The 27,301-nt window shown below is 41.0% G+C and overlaps 2 protein-coding genes and 1 pseudogene across 3 annotated transcripts in view; 2 read left to right on the top strand and 1 right to left on the bottom strand.

Annotated features, from left to right (window-relative positions):
• The window catches only part of LOC139761337 (trehalose transporter 1-like protein), a 45,528-nt gene that overhangs the window by 13,777 nt on the left and 4,450 nt on the right, over positions 1-27,301 (bottom strand). The window contains exons 1-2 of one of the 2 annotated variants that reach the window (XM_071685404.1): positions 7,077-7,229; positions 344-494 (exon numbers count right to left, since the gene is read on the bottom strand). In XM_071685404.1, the coding sequence (XP_071541505.1) occupies positions 344-382 (39 nt within the window). In that variant the 5' untranslated portion in view covers positions 383-494; positions 7,077-7,229. Of the gene's footprint in view, positions 1-343; positions 495-7,076; positions 7,230-27,301 lie in introns of those variants that run through there. The other variant, XM_071685405.1, reaches the window with a different exon arrangement.
• Positions 13,253-13,987, top strand: LOC139761505 (m7GpppN-mRNA hydrolase pseudogene; annotated as a pseudogene).
• LOC139761504 (m7GpppN-mRNA hydrolase-like) lies at positions 22,643-23,407 on the top strand. The gene has a single exon (XM_071685769.1). It carries the CDS (start codon positions 22,643-22,645, stop codon positions 23,405-23,407), a length of 765 nt encoding a protein of 254 aa, XP_071541870.1.

The raw sequence follows: 27,301 nt of genomic DNA, 5'->3' as shown, positions 1-27,301 counted from the left end.
TGAAGATTAGGTGTGTGCAATGGTTTGGACCTATGGAGAGGATGAGTGAGAAGAGGTTGCTGTCTTTTTGAATGTCCGTGTAGGGAAAGAGGAGGGACTATGGAAGTCAGAGGATACGACTGGGAAAAAACTGATTTCAAAGCAGAAAGAAACTGGGAGCTGACGATGTTTGTGATGAAGGCGAAGCGACCTCAGTTCTAAAGGAGTCGAATTATTCGTTGTGAGTGAATAAACAGAGGGTTATGAGGGGTGAAGAACTTCTTTGTTTTTTTGGATTAAATTTACTGATTTAGGAACAAAAACACAGAAGCGAAAGAGTGTGCGAGATACCATCCAGTCTCACCTGTCGCCATCGGTAGATAAACCAGGTTTTAAAAGCCATGATTTATTCTTATCCTTGGTATATCAACCGCACTTTCTTTTGCCTTTGGCCAATGGCGTCGGAGGTTTGTGCTGCTCGCTCCTGGGGAGGTTGCTGGGGTCTCGGGTCGAGCCTGTGGAACAAGAGAGATTAGGTAGGTGGGTCCCAGCCACTATAATAGCCTTGCTCCTGGTGTACGTGTGCTGGCCTTGCTCGCCTGGCTTAGCTCGCCGCTTCTCATGATCACGGACTTGGAAGCTAGAACTCACGGTGGCTTTTGATAGATTTCCTTTTTTTGGCCTCTCACGCGTGACTTTGCATCATCTTGTGAGAAAAGAGGTACAGGATCAAACAAACGCATGTGATATATAAGGTCCGTACTGAAAATAATACACTGAAATCCTAGTGGATATTGTTGTAAAATGGTACGGAACTTATATGTAATGTATAAGTAATACGTAAGTGACAGGTATAGTTACGATGAAACATAATAAATAGAATAGTAGATTTATTTCCCTCAAAGATATCCAGTTAATTCAGTCAAAACGAGTGAGGGCAAACATAAAAGTGAACAGAGTCATCTGATGAAAATATAAGTAAAAAAAAATTCCATATCATAACACTAGGCTCCTTGGAAAATCAATTTTTGAGAAAAATACTAATTGACAAAATCTTCCCAACTTTCACTGGCAATATATAATCCTCTGGGAACACCAGAATAGCCAAAATGATTTCTATTCATTAAAAATAACAAAGATAAAGGTTACAAGCTGTTAAAGACTTCAAAGACAACATTAAGAAGAGATTTTGCACGACGGAATTCCAAGAGACGGTGAAGAACATAGCTGAAACGGTGGGTCTTGTATTCCAAGACTGTCATAGGGTTTTGTGATATTGCCCACCACAAAAGACTGATAAACAGGTTCGACTTCCAAACATACAACTCAGACGGGGTTTGCCTAAGTGGATTGAAAGCTAAGACATGTTTGGGTAGTTTTCCCAGCTGGGCGATCGGAAACAAGTGAGAGTCCCTCTGAATCCATGGATTAGGATTAGATCCACGGATTTCTGAATAAGCTAACTATAATAGGCTATTCAGACTGATAAGAGCAGTGCGGCAAAGTTTTCATAGCTATGTTCTTTATCAAACACAATGATGTGGGAATAATGATAATAATGATAATAAAACAGTCTGTAAAGTTGGTTAACTTACAGCATGGAAAACTTTAACACTCGATCTATCCAGTTCATGGTAAGGTAAGGTTCGGGTATGGCTGGGGCGTCTTTGAAAAAATTGGCCCAGAGTCGGCCCGCTGAGAGCACTGCCATCCCTGTATAACACTTCCCACCAACTCTTTCCGTCCCATGCATGCCTCTCACCCTCCTGAATGTTCAGATGGAGCCACTGCTGTTTCTCATGTGCCAGTTACTTACCCGTGGAAAAAGGAATCGTATCTGGATATATATGAAGGTGAGGCAGAAATTAGAAAGCAAATGAAGAATAATAAAGAATGCAACATGCTGCATAGCAACCAGATTAAAAAAAAGAAAGTGTGAGTTAATCTGGATACAAGATCCAGGAACCAACGTGTGAAAGAGATCTTGGAATTAACATTATGCTAAGCTTATTATCAGAAAAACATTAGGTGAGTAGGATCAATGTCACCTCTGTCTTTAAGTAAGTGGCTAAATACATGTTCAGAAAGACACATACGACCTATGCTCATCCTAAGTTTAGATATCTTTCTACGATTTAGTCTCCTTACCTGGGGAAACCCACAAAGCTGCTGGAGAAGGTCTCAAGGAATGCAAATGAGGATGCTGCCAATTCTGAGTGAAATAAGTCGAGAGCAGTGTAGTTTTCGATTCTTTTAAGCTACAGGAAAGAAGGATTATGGAGATCACACGACTGTCAAGTCTGTATTCTTAAGTGATGGTGACATACATCTATTGTTTAAAACTCAGAGGACCTGCAGCAGAATCACAGAACATAACAGGAAGATGGGCAAGGTAAGTGAAGGCGTATGATATCAATTCTACATCAACAGACTGGTGTGTAAAGGGGAAATAATGTGGAGTGTACTGGTGTGTAAAGGGGAAATAATGTGGAGTGTACTGGTGTGTAAAGGGGAAATAATGTGGAGTGTGCTGGTGTGTAAAGGGGAAATAATGTGGAGTGTACTGGTGTGTAAAGGGGAAATAATGGGGAGTGTGCTGGTGTGTAAAGGGGAAATAATGTGGAGTGTACTGGTGTGTAAAGGGGAAATAATGTGGAGTGTGCTGGTGTGTAAAGGGGAAATAATGTGGAGTGTACTGGTGTGTAAAGGGGAAATAATGTGGAGTGTACTGGTGTGTAAAGGGGAAATAATGTGGAGTGTACTGGTGTGTAAAGGGGAAATAATGTGGAGTGTACTGGTGTGTAAAGGGGAAATAATGTGGAGTGTGCTGGTGTGTAAAGGGGAAATAATGTGGAGTGTACTGGTGTGTAAAGGTGTATGACATGAATTCTACATCAACAGACTGGTGTGTAAAGGGGAAATAATGTGGACTGTACTGGAACACTGATATTCAAAACTATTGGAAAATTGAGGTTGAATTGTTGGGCCCTGCCAGTGTAAGTAAGTCTCCATGTTCCTTAAGTACAAATACACACGTAAAATGACTCCCAAAGAAGTCCCATCATTTTTATACTTCTGACTGTAGTGCAGCCTTGAAGTTACAGGTGGGGGGAGGCACATAAGAGAGAGAGAGAGAGAGAGAGAGAGAGAGAGAGAGAGAGAGAGAGAGAGAGAGAGAGAGAGAGAGAGAGAGAGAGAGAGAGAGAGAGAGAGAGAGAGAGAGAGAGAGAGAGAGAGAGAGAGAGAAAGAGAGAGAGAGACCTCGTCATGTGGGGCAAACCACCGTGTCACATGTCAAACTTGGACGTGACTTTGGGCGAGTGAGAGAGCTTGTTGGTCAACTGTTCATGTTCGTCTTGTGTAGCTCTCACACTCGCTATATTATACATACATATACATATATATATATATATATATATATATATATATATATATATATATATATATATATATATATATCCCTGGGGACAGGAGAGAAAGAATACTTGCCACGTATTCCCTGCGCGTCGTAGAAGGCGACTAAAAGGGGAGGGAGCGAGGGGGCTGGAAATCCTCCCCTCTCGTTTTTAATTTTCCAAAAGAAGGAACAGAGAAGGGGGCCAAGTGAGGATATTTCCCTCAAAGGCTCAGTCCTCTGTTCTTGACGCTACCTCGCTGACGTGGGAAATGGCGAATAGTATGAAATATATATATATGATACAATACCCGAGGGTTAACACAACAGTTTAACTCGAAGCGGATCATCATCTCAGACGGAGAAGGATTTGATCTCATTACAGGCCTTGACGAACTACGTACACACGGCAAAACAAAAAAAATATATAGCCTCTTTCCGGATGGATACGATGAATTCCGAAATGATCAATACCTTTCGTGTTGTTTACAAACAATTATGGTAGCTCCACTTTATAGTTATTTCCATCGAAATACGGAATAGATATATCATTTATTCCCACAAATGACGGGAAATGTCGCTTCCAATTGATATATAAAGACACGATATATAACAATATCATGAAAGCAGGGTTAAATGTGAGATTAGACCAACGGGTATTTCTCAAAATCCTTCATCCGTGGTGTCATATTGCTTCATACAATAAGTGGTAAGATACTTTTTTTTTTCCACGTGTATTTATGATGTTTTATTAAAAACTGACGTAATCCACGACTCTGGGTCATCTGTTGTACATAAGTCTTGGAATCTTGAGTCACGAGGAGCAACATGGAGAACACGAGCGGATTTACAAGCGATTCAGTCCATAAATTTCGTCTTTGAATGATCATGACGCTTCTCTTCCTCTGCCACGGTAATCTGTGAGTTCCTGATCCCTTCTACTATCACAAAGAGTCTCGGGGATGACCCCAGTGCTCTGTTGCTGTATTCTCTCGGGAAGACTACGTCTCTGGCCTGTCAATATGCTAATAGGGAGGTTCTTGGAGTAACTGAGCGCCCTCGCCAGGTTGCTAAGAGCTTTACTGAACTGAAACCAAGTAAGAAGCGACGACTTATGGTCTATGATAAGAAATTAACCCAAGTGACTCGCTCTGTTGCCTAGGATACATTGTCATCAAGTGTCTCTCGGTCTGTTGCATAGGATGCAGTCACCAAGTCTCTCTCTCTCTCTCTCTCTCTGCTGCATAGGATACATCGTCACCAAGTGTGTCTCCCTCTGCTGCATAGGATACATTGTCATCAAGTGTCTCTCCCTCTGCTGCATAGGATACATCGTCACCAAGTGTCTCTCCCTCTGCTGCATAGGATACACCGTCACCAAGTCTTTCTCCCTCTGCTGCATAGGATAGATCATTACACAAGATCAGTATGAACAAGACGATGTCCACGTAATTCCTCTTTCGTCCAGTGACCACATCTATCGTGTTTGACTGAGGACGTCTCGATTTTGACAGTTTCCTGAACAGAACGTCCCAGTCGCCATTCCCACCGCACACAGACGAAGGAAAATGGCACAATTTGAACACAAGGAACACACGTCTGTCTTTAGTACACAGTAAACACAGATAAAGTTTCTACCACACATCCATAGAGATGAACTTGTCTCCTGAACACAGATAGGAAACAGACCACATCTATACCATATACAAAGCGCAGAAGCGTCTATAGTAGCACACGTAACGAAGTGATCCTGTCCAATATGGGTAATGGCGGGTAACATCTGTACCACAAAGATAAAGACTTGATTTTGATGGCGCACGTCCAGAGCACAGGCCTGATCAGACAGCCCAACACAGGGTACACAAGAATCTATATCACACACAAGGGGATGTACCTGTGACACAGTGAGGGGGAAAAAAAGACGTACCTTTCATATCATATGAAAGACAGATGACCAGTTCTTTAACACACACAGACACACACACACACACACACACACACACACACACACAGACACGAAGGAGACAAGTATATGGGGAAGGAGGTGTCCAACAAGCTGTTCATATCCTCCCGAAAGGCCAAAACTAGAATATGGCTCTCAAATTTGGTCGCCATCTCGAGAGAAGCACAAAGAGCTGGTAGAGAAGGTCCAGAGGAGGAGGAGGAGGACCAAGATGGTATGGGACTGGAGGGAGCTGAAGCTTCGAACCTGCCCGAAGAAGAAGAGAGAAAAGCCAGGGGTTGTGACCTGGTCATAACCTCAAGCTTTTAAAAGGGATTGATGATATGAACAATGAACACCTTCTTCAGGAGATGTAGGGACAGAACAACCAGAGAACATAACATGAAATTAAACAAAATACTTTTTAAAAAGATGCACTAAAGTACTTTCATAGTATAAGGTGGTGGATGAATGGAGTTGAATGAGTGAGGACATGGTTAATGCAGACACCATACCTGAATCTAAGAAGCTGTGTGGTAATAGAAAACGTATGAGATTAGAGGACGCCCCATGAGTGTAAAACTCCCTCCCCTTACACTCCACACGGGTAATTACATACGGGAAATGGGGCCTCCAAGGGCGTAAAGTTCCCTCCCCTTACACTCCACATAGGTAATTACATACGGGAAATGGGGCCTCCAAGGGCGTAAAGTTCCCTCCCCTTACACTCCACACGGGTAATTACATACGGGAAATGGGGCCTCCAAGGGCGTAAAGTTCCCTCCCCTTACACTCCACATAGGTAATTACATACAGGAAATGGGGCCCCCAAGGGCGTAAACTCCCTCCCCTTTCAGTCCACGTAGGTAATTACATACGGGAAATGGGGCCCCCAAGGGCGTAAAACTCCCTCCCCTTTCAATCCACAAAGGTAATTTCATACGGGAAATGGGGCCCCCAAGGGCGTAAAACTCCCTCCCCTTACAATCCACGTAGGTAATTTCATACGGGAAATGGGACCCCCAGAGGCATAAAACTCCCTCCCCTTTCAATCCACAAAGGTAATTTCATACGAGAAATGGGGCCCCCAGAGGCATAAAACTCCCTCCCCTTTCAGTCCACGTAGGTAATTTCATACGTGAAATGGGGCCCCAAGGGCGTAAAACTCCCTCCCCTTTCAATCCACATGGGTAATTTCATACGGGAAATGGGGCCCCCAAGGGCATAAAACTCCCTCCCCTTACAATCCACGTAGGTAATTACATACGGGAAATGGGGCCCCCAAGGGCGTAAAACTCCCTCCCCTTACACTCCACATAGGTAATTACAGACAGGAAATGGGGCCTCCAAGGGCGTAAAGTTCCCTCCCCTTACAATCCACAAAGGTAATTTCGTACGTGAAATGGGGCCCCCAAGGGCGTAAAACTCCCTCCCCTTTCAGTCCACGTAGGTAATTACATTCGGGAAATGGGGCCCCCAAGGGCATAAAACTCCCTCCCCTTTCAATCCACATGGGTAATTTCATACGGGAAATGGGGCCCCCAAGGGCGTAAAACTCCCTCCCCTTGATATCCACACAGGTAATTACATACAGGAAATGGGGCCTCCAAGGCCATAAAACTCCCCCCCTTTCAGTCCACGTAGGCAATTTCATACAGGAAATGGGGCCCCCACGATTGAAAAACTCCCTTCCCTTCCCTCACAGTAGACTGGAGGGAACGACACAAGAGGCTGACCTGACCACCTGACCACACGACGTACCAGGTGAGGGAGGGAGGGAGATGATGACGACGAGCCAGGTGAACCACGACCCAGCCTCCTACACACACAGCTGGAGGTGGACTGACCCCTTTTGCAGGCGTGTGAGGGAAAGGGGGGGCCCGGCGCGCGCGCGCGCAGGAGCTGGAGGCTCAGGCCAGGCGAGGGCACGTTGGTATATACTCCTCCTCCTCCTCCCGTGTCGTAATCCGGGTCAAAGCTGTCGCGTCATCGTCATGTGAAGACCTGCTTACAATCGAGGCTGACTTTGACGGCCCTCTTTTGTGTGGGGGGTCACGCGCGCACCTTGTCTTAACCCACCTCACCTCACCTCCAGCCCCAAGCCCCAGCCCCAGCCCGTCCTGCGTGGCTGCCAACCCCAGACTTAAACACACACACACACACACACACACACACACACACACACACACACACACACCCCAGGTCCACGCCTCTCTCTCTCTCTCTCTCTCTCTCTCTTTTGTCTGTAGCACCCCAGTCTTAAACACACACCCCAGGTCCACGCCTCTCTCTCTCTCTCTCTCTCTCTCTCTCTCTCTTTTGTCTGTAGCACCCCAGTCTTAAACACACACCCCAGGTCCACGCCTCTCTCTCTCTCTCTCTCTCTCTTTTGTCTGTAGCACCCCAGTCTTAAACACACACCCCAGGTCCACGCCTCTCTCTCTCTCTCTCTTCTGTCTGTAGCACCCCAGTCTTAAAAACACACACCCCAGGTCCACGCCCGCCTCTCTCTCTCTCTCTCTCTCTCTCTCTCTCTCTCTCTCTCTCTCTCTCTCTCTCTCTCTCTCTCTCTCTCTCTTGTCTGTGGCACCCCAGTCTCAAAAACACACACCCCAGGTCCACGCCCGCCTCTCTCTCTCTCTCTCTCTCTCTCTCTCTCTCTCTCTCTCTCTCTCTCTCTCTCTCTCTTGTCTGTGGCACCCCAGTCTTGAAACACACACCCCAGGTCCACGCCTCTCTCTCTCTCTCTCTAGCACCCCAGTCTTAAAAACACACACCCCAGGTCCACACCTCTCTCTCTCTCTCTCTTCTGTCTGTAGCACCCCAGTCTTAAAAACACACACCCTAGGTCCACGCCTCTCTCTCTCTCTCTCTCTCTCTCTCTCTCTCTCTCTCTCTCTCTCTCTCTTGTCTGTGGCACCCCAGTCTTGAAACACACACCCCAGGTCCACGCCTCTCTCTCTCTCTCTCTCTCTCTCTCTCTCTCTCTCTCTCTCTCTCTCTCTCTCTTGTCTGTGGCACCCCAGTCTTAAAAACACACACCCCAGGTCCACGCGCCTCTCTCTCTCTCTCTCTCTCTCTCTCTCTCTCTCTCTCTCTCTCTCTCTCTCTCTCTTGTCTGTAGCACCCCAGTCTTAAAAACACACACCCCAGGTCCACGCGCCTCTCTCTCTCTCTCTCTCTCTCTCTCTCTCTCTCTCTCTCTCTCTCTCTCTCTCTCTCTCTCTTGTCTGTGGCACCCCAGTCTTGAAACACACACCCCAGGTCCACGCACGCCTCTCTCTCTCTCTCTCTCTCTCTCTCTCTCTCTCTCTCTCTCTCTCTCTCTCTCTCTCTCTCTCTTCTGTCTGTAGCACCCCAGACTTAAACACACACCCCAGGTCCACGCCTCTCTCTCTCTCTCTCTCTCTCTCTCTCTCTCTCTCTCTCTCTCTCTCTCTCTCTCTCTCTCTTGTCTGTGGCACTCCAGTCTTAAACACACACCCCAGGTCCACGTGCCTCTCTCTCTCTCTCTCTCTCTCTCTCTCTCTCTCTCTCTTGTCTGTGGCACCCCAGTCTTAAAAACACACACCCCAGGTCCACGCCCGCCTCTCTCTCTCTCTCTCTCTCTCTCTCTCTCTCTCTCTCTCTCTCTCTCTCTCTCTCTCTCTCTCTCTTGTCTGTAGCACCTCAGTCTCAAAAACACACACCCCAGGTCCACGCCTCTCTCTCTCTCTCTCTCTCTCTCTCTCTCTCTCTCTCTCTCTCTCTCTCTCTCTCTTCTGTCTGTAGCACCCCAGTCTTGAAACACATACACCCCAGGTCCACGCCCGCCTCTCTCTCTCTCTCTCTCTCTCTCTCTCTTGTCTGTAGCACCTCAGTCTCAAAAACACACACCCCAGGTCCATGCCTCTCTCTCTCTCTCTCTCTCTCTCTCTCTCTCTCTCTCTCTCTCTCTCTCTCTCTCTCTCTCTTGTCTGTAGCACCTCAGTCTCAAAAACACACACCCCAGGTCCACGCCTCTCTCTCTCTCTCTCTTGTCTGTGGCACCCCAGTCTTGAAACACACACCCCCAGGTCCATCTTGCTCTTCCTTGCTGCCCGCTGCTCGCCTTGTCTAACCCCCAACCTCTCTCCGTCTTCCTCATGTTCTGTGTAACCTCAATAAACCCACATACCAACCCCAGTCTACGCTATCCTGCATGACCAACCTCGTCCCAACCTCACTCATTCTTTCGGTGTGTGTCGCCTTGAAGTCTGCTTAACCCCACGCCTCTAACCAACCCCCCAACCTCTCGTTCTCTCTGCCTCCCTCCCTCTTCCCCGACAGCCTAACCCATTCTCCTTCAACCTCAATATCCTCCCTACCTTGTATACCTTAGTAAACCCCCCCCTCCAACCCCACTATGTTGGCATGAATTACCCCAACCTCACTCTACTCCAACCCCAGACTCACGCAGTTGTCCAGTGTGACTTTCATCCCCTACAAAACCCCACATTTCTTGGTCTATAACCCCACCCCAGTCACACTTTGCCCTCCAGTGCGACTTCAAACCTCATCCCAACCCCAACTCTGATACACTGTGTGACTCCTAACCCAAAATCATTCTGGGGTTTCTGTTTGTCGTCCTGTTATCCTGGGGTTTCTGTTTGTCGTTCTGTTATTCTGGGGTTTCATTATGTCGTTCTGTTATCCTGGGGTTTCTATTTGTCGTAGTGTTATCCAGGGGTTTCTGTTTGTCGTCCTGTTATCCTGGGGTTTCTGTTTGTCGTTCTGTTATCCTGGGGTTTCTATTTGTCGTAGTGTTATCCTGGGGTTTCTGTTTGTCGTCCTGTTATCCTGGGGATTCTGTTTGTCGTCCTGTTATCCTGGGGTTTCTGTTTGTCGTTCTGTTATCCTGGGATTTCTGTTTGTCGTTCTGTTATCCTGGGGTTTCTGCTTGTCGTTCTGTTATCCTGGGGATTCTGTTTGTCGTCCTGTTATCCTGGGGTTTCTGTTCGTCGTCCTGTTATCCTGGGGTTTCAGTATGTCATACTTGAAAGCTTTTCCACAGATCAAATGAGAAACCATGACCATAATAGATAAATTCAAGTCTTTTACTTAAGCATATATCCATATATATATATATATATATATATATATATATATATATATATATATATATATATATATATATATATATATATATATATATATAATCATGTTATGAAATATAACAAAATTTCACTGATTTTCGAAAGCTTATCCCTTGATCAAATGAGAGTCCGCGTTCATAAAGAAAAATTTCGTCTTTTATTTGACTTCTCACATTCACTATCCAATGCTACGTGAGATATATATATATATATATATATATATATATATATATATATATATATATATATATATATATATATATATATATATATATTAGGTACAGTAGGGTTGAGGGTCAAGTCAACTGGGAGGTGAGTTTGAATGGAGAAAAACTGGAGGAAGTGAAGTGTTTTAGATATCAGGGAGTGGATCTGGCAGCGGATGGAACCATGGAAGCGGAAGTGGATCATAGGGTGGGGGAGGGGGCGAAAATTCTGGGGGCCTTGAAGAATGTGTGGAAGTCGAGAACATTATCTCGGAAAGCAAAAATGGGTATGTTTGAAGGAATAGTGGTTCCAACAATGTTGTATGGTTGCGAGGCGTGGGCTATGGATAGAGTTGTGCGCAGGAGGATGGATGTGCTGGAAATGAGATGTTTGAGGACAATGTGTGGTGTGAGGTGGTTTGATCGAGTGAGTAACGTAAGGGTAAGAGAGATGTGTGGAAATAAAAAGAGCGTGGTTGAGAGAGCAGAAGAGGGTGTTTTGAAGTGGTTTGGGCACATGGAGAGAATGAGGAAAGATTGACCAAGAGGATATATGTGTCGGAGGTGGAGGGAACGAGGAGAAGAGGGAGACCAAATTGGAGGTGGAAAGATGGAGTGAAAAAGATTTTGTGTGATCGGGGCCTGAACATGCAGGAGGGTGAAAGGAGGGCAAGGAATAGAGTGAATTGGAGCGATGTGGTATACCGGGGTTGACGTGCTGTCAGTGGATTGAATCAAGGCATGTGAAGCGTCTGGGGTAAACCATGGAAAGCTGTGTAGGTATGTATATTTGCGTGTGTAGATGTATGTATATACATGTGTATGGGGGGGGGGGCCATTTCTTTCGTCTGTTTCCTTGCGCTACCTCGCAAACGCGGGAGACAGCGACAAAGTATAATAAATATAAATATATATATATATATATATATATATATATATATATATATATATATATATATATATATATATATATATATATATATACACCTTCCACAGAGCATCTCTATCAACTCTATCATATGCCTTCTCCAGATCCATAAATGCTACATACAAATCCATTTGCTTTTCTAAGTATTTCTCACATACATTCTTCAAAGCAAACACCTGATCCACACATCCTCTACCACTTCTGAAACCGCACTGCTCTTCCCCAATCTGATGCTCTGTACATGCCTTCACCCTCTCAATCAATACCCTCCCATATGATTTACCAGGAATACTCAACAAACTTATACCTCTGTAATTTGAGCACTCACTTTTATCCCCTTTGCCTTTGTGCAATGGCACTATGCAAGCATTCCGCCAATCCTCAGGCACCTCACCATGAGTCATACATAAATTAAATACCCTTACCAACCAGTCAACAATACAGTCACCCCCTTTTTTAATAGATTCTACTGCATTACCATCCAAACCCGCTGCCTTACCGGCTTTCATATTCCGCAAAGCTTTTAGTACTTCTTCTCTGTTTACCAAATCATTCTCCCTAACCCTCTCACTTTGCACACCACCTCGACCAAAACACCCTATATCCGCCACTCTATCATCAAACACATTCAACAAACCTTCAAAATACTCACTCCATCTCCTTCTCACAAACTGATTTGTATTGCACTTTCATCACTACACCTTCATTACCTTTAGATCATTACCACAACACCTCTATCTTTATCATGCCCTCAACTTTACTACATGTTCAGTTTCACTGCACCTCATCCTAACTACACATTTGTATTCACCGTACACTTAAGATTCAGCTGTAAGTCCACTTCATTACACTCTTAAACTTCACTTTCATCGATATACCCTCATGCGACCCGCACTGCCAGTGACCTGCCTCCATCTACAGCTACCCTGGCTCCTACTCGGGTCCACATATAACCCTCCTATGTCCATGTAATGTACCCACTGTACGCTCTATACCGTGTACAGTGTCTGCCTGGAGACCCACTTCATGTAATCATCTGATCATAAAATTAGAATAACAATTCAATCACTGTTGCTGTTATTATTACCACCTTCTTCTGCGGGCATGTAGCCGAGACTTGGCTCTTGCCCGGATCATACTGGGGGAGGGAGAGGCTTTATGTTAAAAGGCCATCTTCCCTACACCCTCGTATCAAATAAACTACATTTTCCCATCTACAAATAAATTTTCAATACTTACATCTTCACTACACCTTTATCATCTGTATGCCCTTCTGTTCCCAACAACCTGGTTTATATTGCACTTTTATCTTCACTACACCCCATCCTAACTAAACATTTGTATTCACTGTACACTCAAGATTAAGCTGTAAGTCTACTTAATTACACTCTTCACTTTCATCAATATACCCTCATCTTTTATTGTATTGTTTATCTTAACGCAAACCTCATTTTCACAAAAACCTTTACTTCCACCATATTCTAACTTCACTCTTTTCACTACGTCCTCGTCTTCACTGCTATGGTCATCATCATTACATCCTTATCTTCAATCAGAGGCCATCACCACCACACACACATATTTAAAGTATAATCGTATCTATACCACTTTCAACTTACCTATTTAGGGCATCAAGGATATTACAGGTACCTCAGCAACCAAAACATTACGATGATTATTAGGGCAAAAATGGCAGAATTCAGACCACATCAAGTCTTGATCTCCGAGGAGGTGATGGACCATATCTATGCCCAATTCTTCCGGGATGCACCAGAATCCGAGCTGAAGGACGTGTACCGATTCTGCTATCGTCTCCAGCGGGCCCGTTGGTATTACATTGAAGAGTGTGCAGAAACACGGCAAGACCAGAAAATAGACCTCTTCTCATTTGGAGAACAACTTGTAAGTCACCCACAGATATCCCCACCCCCTGGTGATCTCCACAGCCATATATTGTACTACAAGGAGTATAAAACCCACATACCAACATATGGGGCCATAATGATCAGTGACGACCATTCCCAAGTCCTCCTAGTCCAGGCACAAAAGTCTAGGAAATGGGGATTTCCCAAAGGGAAAATTGAAGATGGGGAGTCCCCTGAGGACTGCGCAGTACGAGAGGTCATGGAGGAAACTGGTTACGATATTTCCGGTAAAGTGGACGTAAACCATTATTTGGAAAGACAAATAGGTCCTCACACAGTCGGTCTTTACATCATACCAGGAGTCCCGCTCGACACTAAGTTTACCCCAGGCAGCAAGTGGGAGATAAGAGAACTGAGATGGTTCCCCTTGTACGAACTCCCCACTCACAAAAATGACTGGTATTATCAAGGGCAACACGGTTCCTCCAACAAGTTCTATGTTGCCCGACCTTTCATTAAGGATATCCAGTATTGGGTGCGAAGGCACCATCACCAATGAGTTTGAGAGACGTCGCCAGCCAACCGTGTGAGGACCTGTAACCCTTCTCCCTCGCCTGGTTGCTGTCCCTCCCTCTGATCTTTACTCCAGCCACGACACGAATGGACAGTGAGGGAATGATTTCAAAAAAGGACGCCATTTTGATTTCTCTTAAAAAAAACAAACAAAAAAAAAAACTGTCTTTTTTTCTAAAACTTTCATATTTCTTAATTACCTTCACCGGAACCTTAATTTTTAGGAGAAAGATGTTTACTTTATCATTCCTATTATTTTTATTATTATGATTATCAATAGTCTTCTTCTTATCATTATTTTTATTATCATTATTATTATTAATCTTATTATCATTATTATTATTATTATTATTATTATTATTATTATTATTATTATTATCATTATAATACTTGATATATATATATATATATATATATATATATATATACATTATTATAATACTTGATATATATATATATATATATATATATATATATATATATATATATATATATATATATATACATTATTATAATACTTGATATATATATATATATATATATATATATATATATATATATATATATATATATATATATATATATATATATATATAAAGTATTATGATAATGATAATAATAATAATAGTAATAATGATAAGAAGAAGAAGAAGGAGGAGACTATTGATGATTATGATAATAAGAATATATATATATATATACAGTATATATATTCCTATGAGTCCATATATATGCTTTCCAACATATATATGCTTTCTTTCAAACTATTCGCCATTTCCCGCGTTAGCGAGGTAGCGTTAAGAAAAGAGAACTTGGGCCTTTGAGGGAATATCCTCACCTGGCCCCCTTCTCTGTTCCTTCTTCTAGAAAATTAAAAAAAATGAGGGGGGGGGGATTTCCAGCTCTCATATTTATCATTTTAACTTTCATCTTCAATGGCTATGACTGGGATATATATATATATATATATATATATATATATATATATATATATATATATATATATATATATATATATATATATATATTATATACATATATATATATATATATATATATATATATATATATATATATATATATATATATATATATATATATATATATTATATACATATATATATATATATATATATATATATATATATATATATATATATATATATATATATATATATATATATATATATATATATATGGGGGGTTGGGCCATTTCTTTCGTCTGTTTCCTTGCGCTACCTCGCAAACGCGGGAGACAGCGACAAAGTATAAAATATATATATATATATATATATATATATATATATATATATATATATATATATATATATATATATATATATATATATATATATATATATATTAGCGGGGGGCTGGAAATCCTCCCCTCTCGTTTCTTTTTTTAATTTTCCAAAAGAAGGAACAGAGAAGGGAGCCAGGTGAGGATATTCCAAAAAAAGACCCAGTCCTCTGTTCTTAGCGCTACCTCGCTAACGCGGGAAATGGCGAATAGTTTATAAGAAAAAAGAAAATATATATATATATATATATATATATATATATATATATATATATATATATATATATATATATATATCTTTCTTTCATACCATTCGCCATCTCCCGCATTAGCGAGGTAGCGTTATGAACAGAGGACTGGGCCTTAGAGGGAATATCCTCACCTGGCTCCCTTCTCTGTTCCTTCTCTTGAAAAATTAAAAAAAAAAAAAACGAGAGGGGAGGATTTCCAGGCACCCGCTCCCTCCCCTTTTAGTCGCTTTCTACGGCACGCAGGGAATACGTGGCAAGTTTCTTCTCCCCTATCCCCAGGGATAATATATATATATATATATATATATATATATATATATATATATATATATATATATATATATATACCGATGTTCATTTTCCCTTAGGCTTTGAAAGAAAGTCATGTTCTCGCTCCTATGTCTTGTTCTTCCTCGTTTTTCTCTTAACCTTTCCCATCTGTGGCTTATGGTCACAGGCCCGACTTCCCGACTTCTTCTTGCCTCCCTTACTTGTTATCACCTCCCCATTAGGCCCCTTCACTGAAGTTCCCATTTACTCCCTTGTCTTACGCACTTTATTTACCTCCTTCCAAAACATCTTTTTATTCTCCCTAAAATTTAATGATACTCTCTCACCCCAACTCTCATTTGCCCTCTTTTTCACCTCTTGCACCTTTCTCTTGACCTCCTGCCTCTTTCTTTTATACATCTCCCAGTCATTTGCATTATTTCCCTGCAAAAATCGTCCAAATGCCTCTCTCTTCTCTCTCACTAATAATCTTACTTCTTCATCCCACCACTCACTACCCTTTCTAATCAACCCACCTCCCACTCTTCTCATGCCACAAGCATCTTTTGCGCAATCCATCACTGATTCCCTAAATACATCCCATTCCTCCCCCACTCCCCTTACCTCCTTTGTTCTCACCTTTTTCCAATCTGTACTCATTCTCTCCTGGTACTTCCTCACACAAGTCTCCTTCCCAAGCTCACTTACTCTCACCACTCTCTTCACCCCAACATTCTCTCTTCTTTTCTCAAAACCCATACAAATCTTCAACTTCGCCTCCACAAGATAATGATCAGACATCCTTCCAGTTGCACCTCTCAACACATGAACATCCAAAAGTCTCTCTTTCGCGCGCCTACCAATTATTAACACGTAATCCAATAACGCTCTCTGGCGTTATGTTGAAGAACGTATTAAAAATTTCTCTGATTTACGAAAGCTTATCCCTTGATCAGATGAGAGACCGCGATCATAACGAATTCAAGTCTCAGTGATTTACGAAGGCTTATCCACTGAGCTAATCGGATAATGGCCTGACGGTAATATATATATATATATATATATATATATATATATATATATATATATATATATATATATATATATATATATATATTATCCCTGGGTGGGGATAGGGGAGAAAGAATACTTGCCACGTATTCCCTGCGTGTCGTAGAAGGCGACTAAAAGGGAAGGGAGCGGGGGGCTGGAAATCCTCCCCTCTCGTTTTTCTTTTTTTTTTTTCTAATTTTCCAAAAGAAGGAACAGAGAAGGGGGCCAGGTGAGGATATTCCCTCAGAGGCCCAGTCCTCTGTTCTTAACGCTACCTCGCTAATGCGGGAAATGGCGAATAGTATGAAAGAAAGATATATATATATATATATATATATATATATATATATATATATATATATATATATATATATATATATATATATATATACATATATATATATATATTTTATCTTTTCAAACACTTAAAAGAAATTTACATCAGTCAGGCATACATTATGAGAGCTTGATTTTTATATCCAGTTTCTTTTGTCCTTGTTTATTTACTTATTTGTTTTCTGTTTTCCAAGTCGCGCTCACCTGCAGCAGAGAGAGAGAGAGAGAGAGAGAGAGAGAGAGAGAGAGAGAGAGAGAGAGAGAGAGAGAGAGAGAGAGATCGTGCCGCGAGCCAGCGCCAGCAACGGCGCGTAGCGCTCACCACAGGACAATGTAGGGTTACGAAGACCGAGGCTTGTGAGTTACATGTTCTGCGACGTCATGTGTGTATGTGTGTGTGTGTGTGTGTGTGTGTGTGTGTGTGTGATATCAGCAGGCCACGTGTGATGGGTGAGATAAAATGAAGAAAAATGAATGCAACCTGGGCCGAGGGACACGGAACTCAGCGTGAAGTAAGTGACACGGGACCTGAGAGACACGGAACTCAGCGTGAACAAAGTGTCACGGGACCTGAGAGACACGGAACTCACAGAGTTCCCATCCACTTTGAGAAGCAGCTGGCCTGGGGCTGGACGCTGATAGTGGTATACAGGGTTAAATGACGTTATCTTCAGGTATATAGAAGAGGCTTCTACTGATAACTTAACTCCACAAGATTTATCTAACCTTGAGCTAATGGTAGAGATAACCAAGGAATGGACTAAGTCTATATATATATATATATATATATATATATATATATATATATATATATATATATATATATATATATATATATATATATATATTCCTATGAGTCCATGGGGAAAAATGAGACACGATATGTTCCCAAGTGCACTTTTGTGTAATAATCACATCATCAGGGGAGACACAAGAGAGAGAAATATAAGTCAATCACATGTTTACCAAATGGCGTCCTAGCTTCGTCTCTTCGATGTATATCAACTGACTTATATTTCTCTCTCTTGTGTCTCCCCTGATGATGTGATTATTACACGAAAGTGCACTTGGGAACTAATCGTGTTTCATTTTCCCCGTGGACTCATAGGAATATACTTGATCACGCGCAAAATTGTGATCCTTTCCAACATATATATGTATATATATATACATATATATATATATATATATATATATATATATATATATATATATATACATATATATATATATATATATATATATATATATATATATATATATATATATATATATATATATATATATATATATATATATATATATATATATATATCCCTTGGGGGAGAAAGAATAATTCCCCCTCCCCTCCAGTTTTTACTTTTCCAAAAGAAGGAACAGAGAAGGTGGCCAAGTGAGGATTTTCCCTCTAAGGCTCAGTCCTCTGTTCTTAACGCTACCTCGCTAACGCGGAAAATGGCGAATATGTATGAAAAAGAGTGGGGGAGGGATGGGATGTATTTAGTGAAGCAGTGATGGCTTGCGCAAAAGATGCTTGTGGCATGAGAAGCGTGGGAGGTGGGTTGATTAGAAAGGGTAGTGAGTGGTGGGATGAAGAAGTAAGATTATTAGCGAAAGAAGAGAGGCATTTGGACGATTTTTGTAGGGAAATAGTGCAAATGACTGGGAGATGTATAAAAGAAAGAGGCAGGAGGTCAAGAGAAAGGTGCAAGAGGTGAGAAGAGGGCAAATGAGATTTGGGTGAGAAAGTATCGTTAAATTTCAGAGAGAATCCAAAGATGTTTTGGAAGAAGGTAAATAAAATGCGTAAGGCAAGAGAACAAATGGGAACATCGGCGAAGGGGGCAAAAGGGGAGGTGATAACAAGTAGTGGTGATGTGAGAAGGAGGTGGAGTGAGTATTTTGAAGGTTTGCTGAATGTGTTTGATGATAGAGTGGCGGATATAGGGTGTTTTGGTCGAGGTGGTGTACGAAGTGAGAGGGTTAGGGAGAATGATTTGGTAAACAGAGAAGAGGTAGTGAAAGCTTTGTGGAAGATTAAAGCCGGCAAGGCGGCGGGTTTGGATGGTATTGCAGTGAAATTTATTAAAAAAGGGGGTGACGGTATTGTTTACTGGTTGGTGAGAATATTCAGTGTATGTATGGCTCATGGTGAAGTGCCTGAGGATTGGCGAAATGCATGCATAGTGCCATTGTACAAATGCAAAGGGGATAAAGGTGAGTGTTCAAATTACAGAGGTATAAGTTTGTTGAGTATTCCTGGTAAATTATATGGGAGGGTATCAATTGAGAGGGTGAAGGCATGTACAGAGCATCAGACTGGGGAAGAGTAGTGTGGTTTCAGAAGTGGTAGAGGATGTGTGGATCAGGTGTTTGCTTTGAAGAATGTATGTGAGAAATACTTAGAAAACAAATGGATTTGTATGTAGCATTTATGGATCTGGAGAAGGCATATGATAGAGTTGATAGAGATGCTCTGTGAAAGGTATTAAGAGTATATGGTGTGGGATGCAAGTTGCTGGAAGCAGTGAAAAGTATTTATCGATGATGTAAGGCATGTGTACGAGTAGGAAGAGAGGAAAGTGATTGGTTCTCAGTGAATATCGGTTTGCGGCAGGGGTGTGTGATGTCTCCATTGTTGTTTGATTTGTTTATGGATGGAGTTGTTAGGGAGATGAATGCAAGAGTTTTGGGGAGAGGGGCAAGTATGCAGTCTGTTGTGGATGAGAGGGCTTGGGAAGTGAGTCAGTTGTTGTTCGCTGATGATACAGCGCTGATGGCGAATTCGGGTGAGAAACTGCAGAAGCTGGTGACTGAGTTTGGTAAAGTGCGTGAAAGAAGAAAGCTGAGAGCAAATGTGAAAAAAGAGCAAGGTTATTAGGTACAGTAGGGTTGAGGGACAAGTCAAGTGGGAGGTAAGTTTGAATGGAGAAAAACTGGAGGAAGTGAAGTGGTTTAGATATCTGGGAGTGGATTTGGCAGCGGATGGAACCATAGAAGTGGAAGTGAATCATAGGGTGGGGGAGGGGGCGAAAATTCTGGGAGCCTTGAAGAATGTGTGGAAGTCGAGAACATTATCTCGGAAAGCAAAAATGGGTATGTTTGAGGGAATCCTGGTTCCAACAATGTTGTATGGTTGCGAGGCGTGGGCTATGGATAGAGTTGTGCGCAGGAGGGTGGATGTGCTGGAAATGAGATGTTTGAGGACAATATGTGGTGTGAGGTGGTTTGATCGAGTAAGTAAGAATAGGGTAAGAGAGATGTGTGGTAAAAAAAAATAAGTGTAGTTGAGAGAGCAGAAGAGGGTGTATTGAAATGGTTTGGTCACATGGAGAGAATGAGTGAGGAAAGATTGACCAAGAGGATATATGTGTCAGAGGTGGAGGGAACGAGGAAAAGTGGGAGAGCAAATTGGAGGTGGAGGGATAGAGTGAAAAAGATTTTGAGCGATCGGGGCCTGAACATGCAGGAGGGTGAAAGGCGTGCAAGGAATAGAGTGGATTGGATCGATGTGGTATACTGGGGTCGACGTGCTGCCAATGGATTGAACCAGGGCATGTGAAGCGTCTGGGTTAAACCATGGAAAGCTGTGTAGGTATGTATAATTTGCGTGTGTAGATGTATGTATATACATGTGTATGGGGGGGGGGCCATTTCTTTCGTCTGTTTCCTTGCGCTACCTCGCAAACGCGGGAGACAGCGACAAAGTATAATAAATATAAAAATATATATAATATATATATATTATATATATATATATATATATATATATATATATATATATATATATATATATATATACACCTTCCACAGAGGCATCTCTATCAACTCTATCATATGCCTATTCCAGATCCATAAATGCTACATACAAATCCATTTGCTTTTCTAAGTATTTCTCACATACATTCTTCAAAGCAAACACCTGATCCACACATCCTCTACCACTTCTGAAACCGCACTGCTCTTCCCCAATCTGATGCTCTGTACATGCCTCCACCCTCTCAATCAATACCCTCCCATATGATTTACCAGGAATACTCAACAAACTTATACCTCTGTAATTTGAGCACTCACTTTTATCCCCTTTGCCTTTGTACAATGGCACTATGCAGCATTCCGCCAATCCTCAGGCACCTCACCATGATCATACATAAATTAAATACCTTACAACCAGTCAACAATACAGTCACCCCCTTTTTTAATAGATTCTACTGCAATACCATCCAAACCCGCTGCCTCACCGGCTTTCATCTTCCGCAAAGCTTTTACTACCTCTTCTCTGTTTACCAAATCATTCTCCCTAACCCTCTCACTTTGCACACCACCTCGACCCAAACACCCTATATCCGCCACTCTATCATCAAACACATTCAACAAACCTTCAAAATACTCACTCCATCTTCTCACAAACTGATTTGTATTACACTTTCATCTTCACTACACCTTCATTACCTTTAGATCATTACCACAACACCTCTATCTTTATCATGCCCTCAACTTTACTACATGTTCAGTTTCACTGCACCTCATCCTAACTACACATTTGTATTCACCGTACACTTAAGATTCAGCTGAAAGTCCACTTCATTACACTCTTAAACTTCACTTTCATCGATATACCCTCATGCGACCCGCACTGCCAGTGACCTGCCTCCATCTACAGCTACCCTGGCTCCTACTCGGGTCCACATATAACCCTCCTATGTCCATGTAATGTACCCACTGTACGCTCTATACCGTGTACAGTGTCTGCCTGGAGACCCACTTCATGTAATCATCTGATTATAAAATTAGAATAACAATTCAATCACTGTTGCTGTTATTATTACCACCTTCTTCTGCGGGCATGTATCCGAGACTTGGCTCTTGCCCGGATCATACTGCGGGAGGGAGAGGCTTTATGTTAAAAGGCCATCTTCCCTACACCCTCGTATCAAATAAACTACATTTTCCCATCTACAAATAAATTTTCAATACTTACATCTTCACTACACCCTTATCATCTGTATGCCCTTCTGTTCCCAACAACCTGGTTTATATTGCACTTTTATCTTCACTACACCCCATCCTAACTAAACATTTGTATTCACTGTACACTCAAGATTAAGCTGTAAGTCTACTTAATTACACTCTTCACTTTCATCAATATACCCTCATCTTTTATTGTATTGTTTATCTTAACGCAATCCTCATTTTCACAAAAACCTTTACTTCCACCATATTCTAACTTCACTCTTTTCACTACGTCCTCGTCTTCACTGCTATGGTCATCATCATTACATCCTTATCTTCAATCAGAGGCCATCACCACCACACACACATATTTAAAGTATAATCGTATCTATACCACTTTCAACTTACCTATTTAGGGCATCAAGGATATTACAGGTACCTCAGCAACCAAAACATTACGATGATTATTAGGGCAAAAATGGCAGAATTCAGACCACATCAAGTCTTGATCTCCGAGGAGGTGATGGACCATATCTATGCCCAATTCTTCCGGGATGCACCAGAATCCGAGCTGAAGGACGTGTACCGATTCTGCTATCGTCTCCAGCAGGCTCGATGGTATTACATTGAAGAGTGTGCAGAAACACGGCAAGACCAGAAAATAGACCTCTTCTCATTTGGAGAACAACTTGTAAGTCACCCACAGATATCCCCACCCCCTGGTGATCTCCACAGCCATATATTGTACTACAAGGAGTATAAAACCCACATACCAACATATGGGGCCATAATGATCAGTGACGACCATTCCCAAGTCCTCCTAGTCCAGGCACAAAAGTCTAGGAAATGGGGATTTCCCAAAGGGAAAATTGAAGATGGGGAATCCCCTGAGGACTGCGCAGTACGAGAGGTCATGGAGGAAACTGGTTACGATATTTCCGGTAAAGTGGACGTAAACCATTATTTGGAAAGACAAATAGGTCCTCACACAGTCGGTCTTTACATCATACCAGGAGTCCCGCTCGACACTAAGTTTACCCCAGGCAGCAAGTGGGAGATAAGAGAACTGAGATGGTTCCCCTTGTACGAACTCCCCACTCACAAAAATGACTGGTATTATCAAGGGCAACACGGTTCCTCCAACAAGTTCTATGTTGCCCGACCTTTCATTAAGGATATCCAGTATTGGGTGCGAAGGCACATCACCAATGAGTTTGAGAGACGTCGCCAGCCAACCGTGTGAGGACCTGTAACCCTTCTCCCTCGCCTGGTTGCTGTCCCTCCCTCTCATCTTTACTCCAGCCACGACACGAATGGCCCAGTGAGGGAATGATTTCAAAAAAGGACGCCATTTTGATTTCTCTTAAAAAAAACAAACAAAAAAAAAACTGTCTTTTTTCTAAAACTTTCATATTTCTTAATTACCTTCACCGGAACCTTAATTTTTAGGAGAAAGATGTTTACTTTATTATTCCTATTATTTTTATTATTATGATTATCAATAGTCTTCTTCTTATCATTATTTTTATTATTATTATTATCATTAATCTTATTATCATTATTATTATTATTATTATTATCATTATCATTATAATACTTGATATATATATATATATATATATATATATATATATATATATATATATATATATATATATACATTATTATAATACTTGATATATATATATATATATATATATATATATATATATATATATATATATATATATATATATATATATATATATATATATATATATATATATATATATATATACATATATATATACATATATATATATATATATATATATATATATATATATATATATATATATATATATATATATATATATATATATATATATATAAAGTATTATGATAATAATAATAATAGTAATAATGATAAGAAGAAGAAGAAGGAGGAGACTATTGATGATTATGATAATAAGAATATATATATACAGTATATATATTCCTATGAGTCCATATATATGCTTTCCAACATATATATGCTTTCTTTCAAACTATTCGCCATTTCCCGCGTTAGCGAGGTAGCGTTAAGAAAAGAGAACTGGGCCTTTGAGGGAATATCCTCACCTGGCCCCCTTCTCTGTTCCTTCTTCTAGAAAATTAAAAAAAAAATGAGGGGGGGGATTTCCAGCTCTCATATTTATCATTTTAACTTTCATCTTCAATGGCTATGACTGGGATAATATAATATATATATATATATATATATATATATATATATATATATATATATATATATATATATATATATATATTAGTGGGGGGCTGGAAATCCTCCCCTCTCGTTTTTTTTTTTTTTTAATTTTCCAAAAGAAGGAACAGAGAAGGGGGCCAGGTGAGGATATTCCAAAAAAGGCCCAGTCCCCTGTTCTTAGCGCTACCTTGCTAACGCGGGAAATGGCGAATAGTTTAAAAGAAAAAAGAAAATATATATATATATATATATATATATATATATATATATATATATATATATATATATATATATAAATATCTTTCTTTCATACCATTCGCCATCTCCCGCATTAGCGAGGTAGCGTTATGAACAGAGGACTGGGCCTTAGAGGGAATATCCTCACCTGGTCCCCTTCTCTGTTCCTTCTTTTGGAAAATTAAAAAAGAAAAAAAAAAAAAACGAGAGGGGAGGATTTCCAGGCACCCGGTCCCTCCCCTTTTAGTCGTCTTCTACGGCACGCAGGGAATACGTGGCAAGTATTCTTCTCCCCTATCCCCACCCAGGGATAATATATATATATACATACATATATATATATATATATATATATATATATATATATATATATATATATATATATATATATATATATATATATATATATACCGATGTTCATTTTCCCTTAGGCTTTGAAAGAAAGTCATGTTCTCGCTCCTATGTCTTGTTCTTCCTCGTTTTTCTCTTTCCTTTCCCATCTGTGGCTTATGGTCACAGGCCCGACTTCCCGACTTCTTCTTGCCTCCCTTACTTGTTATCACCTCCCCATTAGCCCCCTTCACTGAAGTTCCCATTTACTCCCTTGTCTTACGCACTTTATTTACCTCCTTCCAAAACATCATTTTATTCTCCCTAAAATTTAATGATACTCTCTCACCCCAACTCTCATTTGCCCTCTTTTTCACCTCTTGCACCTTTCTCTTGACCTCCTGCCTCTTTCTTTTATACATCTCCCAGTCATTTGCATTATTTCCCTGCAAAAATCGTCCAAATGCCTCTCTCTTCTCTCTCACTAATAATCTTACTTCTTCATCCCATCACTCACTACCCTTTCTAATCAACCCACCTCCCACGCTTCTCATGCCACAAGCATCTTTTGCGCAAGCCATCACTGCTTCCCTAAATACATCCCATTCCTCCCCCACTCCCCTTACCTCCTTTGTTCTCACCTTTTTCCATTCTGTACTCATTCTCTCCTAATACTTCCTCACACAAGTCTCCTTCCCAAGCTCACTTACTCTCACCACTCTCTTCACCCCAACATTCTCTCTTCTTTTCTGAAAACCCATACAAATCTTCAACTTCGCCTCCACAAGATAATGATCAGACATCCTTCCAGTTGCACCTCTCAATACATTAACATCCAAAAGTCTCTCTTTCGCGCGCCTACCAATTATTAACACGTAATCCAATAACGCTCTCTGGCGTTATGTTGAAGAACGTATTAAAAATTTCTCTGATTTACGAAAGCTTATCCCTTGATCAGATGAGAGACCGCGATCATAACGAATTCAAGTCTCAGTGATTTACGAAGGCTTATCCACTGAGCTAATCGGATAATGGCCTGACGGTAATATATATATATATATATATATATATATATATATATATATATATATATATATATATATATATATATATATATTTTATCCCTGGGTGGGGATAGGGGAGAAAGAATACTTGCCACGTATTCCCTGCGTGTCGTAGAAGGCGACTAAAAGGGAAGGGAGCGGGGGGCTGGAAATCCTCCCTCTCGTTTTTTTTTTTTTTTTCTAATTTTCCAAAAGAAGGAACAGAGAAGGGGGCCAGGTGAGGATATTCCCTCAGAGGCCCAGTCCTCTGTTCTTAACGCTACCTCGCTAATGCGGGAAATGGCGAATAGTATGAAAGAAAGATATATATATATATATATATATATATATATATATATATATATATATATATATATATATATATATATATATATATACATATATATATATATATATATATTTTATCTTTTCAAACACTTAAAAGAAATTTACATCAGTCAGGCATACATTATGAGAGCTTGATTTTTATATCCAGTTTCTTTTGTCCTTGTTTATTTACTTATTTGTTTTCTGTTTTCCAAGTCGCGCTCACCTGCAGCCGAGAGAGAGAGAGAGAGAGAGAGAGAGAGAGAGAGAGAGAGAGAGAGAGAGAGAGAGAGAGAGAGAGATCGTGCCGCGAGCCAGCGCCAGCAGCGGCGCGTAGCGCTCACCACAGGACAATGTAGGGTTACGAAGACCGAGGCTTGTGAGTTACATGTTCTGCGACGTCATATGTGTGTGTGTATGTGTGTGTGTGTGTGTGTGTGTGTGATATCAGCAGGCCACGTGTGATGGGCGAGATAAAATGAAGAAAAATGAATGTAACCTGGGCCGAGGGACACGGAACTCAGCGTGAAGGAAGTGACACAGGACCTGAGAGACACGGAACTCAGCGTGAACAAAGTGTCACGGGACCTGAGAGACACGGAACTCACAGAGTTCCCATCCAGTTTGAGAAGCAGCTGGCCTGGGGTTGGACGCTGATAGTGGTATACAGGGTTAAATGACGTTATCTTCAGGTATATAGAAGAGGCTTCTACTGATAACTTAACTCCACAAGATTTATCTAACCTTGAGCTAATGGTAGAGATAACCAAGGAATGGACTAAGTCTATATATATATATATATATATATATATATATATATATATATATATATATATATATATATATATATATATATATATATATATATTCCTATGAGTCCATGGGGAAAAATGAGACACGATATGTTCCCAAGTGCACTTTTGTGTAATAATCACATCATCAGGGGAGACACAAGAGAGAGAAATATAAGTCA

Source organism: Panulirus ornatus, chromosome 40, assembly GCF_036320965.1.
Source record: "Panulirus ornatus isolate Po-2019 chromosome 40, ASM3632096v1, whole genome shotgun sequence".
Classification (NCBI taxonomy): domain Eukaryota; kingdom Metazoa; phylum Arthropoda; class Malacostraca; order Decapoda; family Palinuridae; genus Panulirus; species Panulirus ornatus.
This window is presented reverse-complemented; position numbering and strand designations above follow the sequence as displayed.